We start from the raw sequence: 4,820 nt of genomic DNA, 5'->3' as shown, positions 1-4,820 counted from the left end.
GGGTTAGAAGGTGCTCTAATGTTGATAGCCTGTAGGCCGTTTGAAAGAATAATAATCACGTTGGCCGTTTTGCCACTTGACTCCACCTTTCGCTGTGGGTAGGAAATTTTCTCGCGTCGATGGGCATGTAACATCTCGCTATCTCGCTCTCCGGGCGCAAGCTTAGCCAGTGGGACGCCTATGCATTGCATGCACGTAGCTTTCATGTCTCTGGTGCCGAGCAGAGCCACGCCATCCGTTCCATCCACGCTTCTCATCTCGCCTCGGTTAGCTGGCGATCCCTCCACAGGACAATTATCCATGGATTCGTGTGGCTTATCATCGCCCCAATGAGGTGCTTAACTGCGCACATGCACGGCAGCGTCAGCCCCTCCCGCTCTGAGCTGGTACGACGCGCCCTGGAGCAGGCCAGTCCCGAGGAAACACCCCGAAAGCGCTGGGTGGTCTGGGCGCCCCCTACGTCGCCCGCCCGGCCCCCGGACGCGCGCCACCGCGGTGTCGCACACGCACAGAGGCGGCCCCGCGCGCGCCCTGATCGACACCGATGATGCCATCACGCGCGCGCGAGCGGGGCCGTCAGTGTCGTGTCGTGCCGTGCCATGACCTCTCTGATCCGCTTCTGGTACCACGAGAAATGTGAGACCCTCGTCGCCACGCCCCTCGGCCCCGACACACCCGTCGTGCTCCAATCATGGCATGTTAGCGCGCGCTAGGCGACGATCCCTTCTCTCCCGCCCAGCAGTTCGCCGCGCTGCTCAAGCACAGTGCTGGAGCAGTGGAGTCCTTTGTCCCTGCCCGCTCTCCGGCCCGGCCACTGCCCCCACGACCGATCTGCAGGGCCCTGCGTGCCGGCCGCGGCAGGATTTCCACGTTCAAGTACTGGCTTTTCTTCCTGGTGTTAAGTTTCTACTGATTGATTACGGCCAGCATGGATGGATAGCAATGTATGTTAATGTGGCCTCGCTGGCGCACTAATTGTTCGTCAACCGCCGTACGGCTGCTTTCGCGATTTTCCTCCCCGCTTTCGTGAGGCACAAATCTGGAAAAGGCTAAAGCGTGACAGGGAGACAGCAACCTGCATGTGTAATTCACGCAAGCCTCCATCGCTAAATTATTGAGAAAGAAGTACACCCGGACACATCACTGAGGTCAGTAGCATGCAGAGTACTCCAGCATATTTCGAGAAATGTTTATTTTTTACAAGTGTTTAATTACTATAGTACACAGCAATGTTCTCGTGTACGAGCTCTACGACTGTACTGTCGTCTCTGAGAAAATCAACTTATGTATACTACTACGTACGTACAATCCCTAACTAGCCTTCCAATGGTTCTTTGCTGTCCTGTACTGACGTGCAAATATAGTAGTATGTGGGTGGGAATCGAGATAATTCAAGAAGGTAAAAAATGGAGACGGAAAGAAAGAAAAAGTTCAGAAGTATGGTTCCAATTCCAAGTTGAAATCGAAACTTGCGAGGAGGCTCTGTTCTTGGCAGGGCAGCGACAACTTGTGCTCTAGCGGTGTGTGCTGCTGCTCCATATCCGCCTTGCCCCAGTGCGGCACCTCGCCGTCGAGCACGCTGCCCACCTCGCCGCCGTAGTTCCAGTTGCTGCTGTTGCTCGAGCTCTCCCCGTAGCCCAGGTTCTCGGAGACGTCCAGTACGCTGCTGTAGTCCGCGCCTCCGAACCCGGCGTCGTCGTCCGCGCCCTCCTTGCAGCCAACGAGCTGACCGTACAATGCGGCCGCGTTCTCCGCGCCGAGGCCGTGGGCGAACCCGCCGCCGTAGTCGGCGCACACGGGGAACGGGTCGAACACCGCCGGCTGCTTCGGAGCGAGGCTGCCGCCGACCGCCGCGGAAAGTGGCTTACGGTCTTCCTCTTCCGGATCCGGCAATGGCGCCGTGGCCGTGTCGGCGGCGGCCATGGGCTTGTGCGTGGCGGGGTCGATGCCTTGCTGCCGGAGCTTCTTCTTGATGCAGCTGTTCCAGAAATTCTTGATTTCGTTGTCCGTCCGGCCCGGCAGGTGCGACGCGATCTGTGACCACCTGCACGAGCACACGCATCAGTATACATGTCGTCCCAAATACTTCAGTTCACTCACTCTGCTCCGCACATTACAAAATTGTACCGGAAAATTTCAACTGTAACTGAACGCATTGCACTGTAAATTTGCAATTGCACTGACCTGTTGCCGAGGATCTGGTGGAGCGCAACGATGTGGTCCTCCTCCTGCTGCGAGAAGCAGCCGCGCTTGAGGTCGGGGCGGAGGTAGTTGATCCACCGGAGACGGCAGCTCTTGCCGCAGCGGTTCAGCCCGGCGAGCCTGGGGACGGAGCTCCAGCAGCCAACGCCGTGCCGGATGATGTGGTTGTAGAGCTTCTCGTCCTCCTCAGGCGACCACAGCCCCTTACGGAGCTTGGGCTGCCCCACGCCGCCGGACGACGGACGTCCCATTCTATTGATTACTCTACGGCAGCTGCTGGCCTCGTAGCTAAGCTACTCCGACGAGCTAGGCAAAGTCGATGTATGTAATGGCGATCGGTATGATCGGCCGCCGGTTGCTTCCTCCCGATGGATCGTTGCCTGGTGGGTATATATGGTCGGGTATGTATGGGGGGAAGCGTGCGTGGCAAGAACCGCAAGCTCACTCGGCGAGAGAGGAGTGAGTGAGTGAGGTGAGGCAGCGATCAAGTACGTTCGAAGCAAGGCGCAGAGGCAATGGATTGGAGTTGAAGACACCTGCGGTTTGTGGCGCGCGGTGGGTTAAAATAGTGCGCCGGCCGTGAGTGCACTCTAGCGGAGGAGAGAGAGAGAGAGAGAGACGTGCTGTGCGTGTTTCTCCCTGTTAGAGCATCTCCAACAAGTACCATAGAAAACTCTCCCTCAAAATGTTTTTATGAGGTGTCTATAATTTAGGAGATTTCTGCTGGTGAGGTGCTTTAGCATGTCCCATAAACACCTTCCCATAAAATCAGTTTATTTTCTCTACTTTTCTTTAAAAATACAAATAGGAGGGTCCGCAACGGCGGGGCAGGGGGGGGGGGGGGGGGGGGGGGGGGGGGGGGGTGGGGTTAGCAGCATACGGTGGTAGTCCGCAATGGCGGGGGAAGGAGGGGGGGGGGGGGGGGTGGCAGCGTTAGTGCCGTCGGGACATGACTTTCCTCCACAAGGAGGAAGCCCTTCTTTCCTCTCCGAGAGCCCCCAACGGACACTGTAGATTAAGTGCGACACTGCTAATTAAGCCCCCAACGGCAGCCCATCAATGCGCCCGCGGGGACCTGCTTTGCGACCTCAGTGGCCTACAGAGCAATTAATTAAGAATCGCGTCACATTGATAATGCGTTTCGATCATCTTTTCGGGAGGAGAAAAAACAGTGGTGAAATTTTCAGCTGAGAGTGAGAACTAGATTCAGGTTACTGCTCATCATCGGGCCGGGTCATACATAGTTAACTTGAGCCAACTGATCATCAGATAATCAGCGGTCGGTGTTAACCTCACGGATCACGTCGCGTGAACCTACGGCCGGCCTTCCCCTGCCGACCTTGGCGTTCCATCCGACGATATGCGTGCATGGGGGCCAAAGAAACGTCCCGTCCGCGGGGCGCGTCCAGATACAAAGATCGATGCCCCCCGGCTGCGTCCAAATCAAATCAAATTGACGCGAAACAAATGTGGTAAGAAATCGGGTCGCTGCTGTCTGTCTGCCTGTCTATCTGTCTGTGACTGACTGACAGCGGCTGGCCGGACCCGGCCGGCCGGCGACGGGCGGAGCTGCACTGCCGTTCCAGAGCTGGACTGTATATCGATGGATGGATCGTTTTCCTGTTTGCTTCGTGGAGGCAGTGACAATGGCGTCTAAAGTGACGGGCGAAATTCATCGCCCATTTGCGAGCGAGGACAAGATCCACTCTATATACGTACGTGTCCGTGAATAGCAGTGTTCGTTGTTGTGATGATCGGTTGAGTTGACGGTAACACCGTAGAAAAAAGGAAGCAAGAACATCGATGACAAAGGTAGCGCACGTTACCGAGAGGAAGAAGGCTGGTACGGCGGAGCCACCTGGGGGTTCAGAAAGTCTGTTGCGTCTGTGAACGTGTTCATTCAACTCCGGCCTCAGTTTGCAGGCCAGTCGTTCATCCACCGTCGATAGTGGGTACATCTCCATTCATTTGGACATTATGATCAACCATTTGTTTGCGAGTAAATCGTGTCGATCAGCGGGTAATCACGTCGTCACTAGCCGGTTCTTCGCTTGGCTACAGAGAAAGCGAAGAGATGAAACTAATTAAGCAAAGTGAAGGCCTGAAACTTGCTGCTGAAAAGTGAAGATTACGCTATGCTTATTTTTGGCTCGTGAAAATCAATTATTATGAGATGCAGCGGGACGGCAAAGGTCGCCAGGGAGGGCCCGGGGTATAGCAGCGGTGCTGACCAAATAAAGCACAAGGCACCTGATCCTTGTACTTGAAGGGAAAAGGAGGTTTCTGTATAGAGAGATGTTGCACGAGAGAGAGCCCTAGACCGACAGATTAAGTTGATAAAAGAAAAGGACAGCAAAAGGCATTGCTCCATTTGATGACTCGCCCGTACGATATACATGCATCATCCGGCTCTCAACTCTCCACGCACAGAGTACAAAAAATCAGTCCAAATTAAGACCGCCCGGCCGGCCACAAACATTTTTGCTTCTGAAGCTAGCAAGCTCCCACATGTTCTGCATCATTGCCAAGGTGGCCGTACGATATACATGCATCAGAGGGAGGCTCGTTTTGATTAGTTTCAACCGTGCAATGAAATCCCTCGCGAAAAACAAGCATGC

At 55.2% G+C, this 4,820-nt stretch overlaps 1 protein-coding gene across 1 annotated transcript; it reads right to left on the bottom strand.

The window, feature by feature from the left end:
• Nucleotides 1-1,177: 1,177 nt before the first annotated feature.
• Nucleotides 1,178-2,748, bottom strand: LOC123182859 (myb-related protein Hv33). The gene is made up of 2 exons (XM_044595531.1): nt 2,185-2,748; nt 1,178-2,044 (listed from the first exon to the last, which is right to left on the bottom strand). The coding sequence occupies exons 1-2, from the start codon at nt 2,451-2,453 to the stop codon at nt 1,432-1,434; spliced, it is 882 nt and encodes a 293-aa protein (XP_044451466.1). The 5' UTR covers nt 2,454-2,748; the 3' UTR covers nt 1,178-1,431.
• Between the last annotated feature and the right edge of the window lie 2,072 nt (nt 2,749-4,820).

Source organism: Triticum aestivum, chromosome 1D (genome assembly GCF_018294505.1).
Source record: "Triticum aestivum cultivar Chinese Spring chromosome 1D, IWGSC CS RefSeq v2.1, whole genome shotgun sequence".
Lineage (NCBI taxonomy): Eukaryota > Viridiplantae > Streptophyta > Magnoliopsida > Poales > Poaceae > Triticum > Triticum aestivum.
Note: the sequence above shows the minus strand (reverse complement) of the source record. Positions and strands in the feature narration are given on the sequence as shown.

Coding starts and splice junctions, on each gene's coding strand:
- LOC123182859 (XM_044595531.1), bottom strand. CDS start 2,453: ATGGGACGTCCGTCGTCCGGCGGCGTGGGGCAGCCCAAGCTCCGTAAG. Junction 2,045..2,184: donor CACCAGATCCTCGGCAACAG/GTCAGTGCAATT, acceptor GTGCTCGTGCAG/GTGGTCACAGATCGCGTCGC.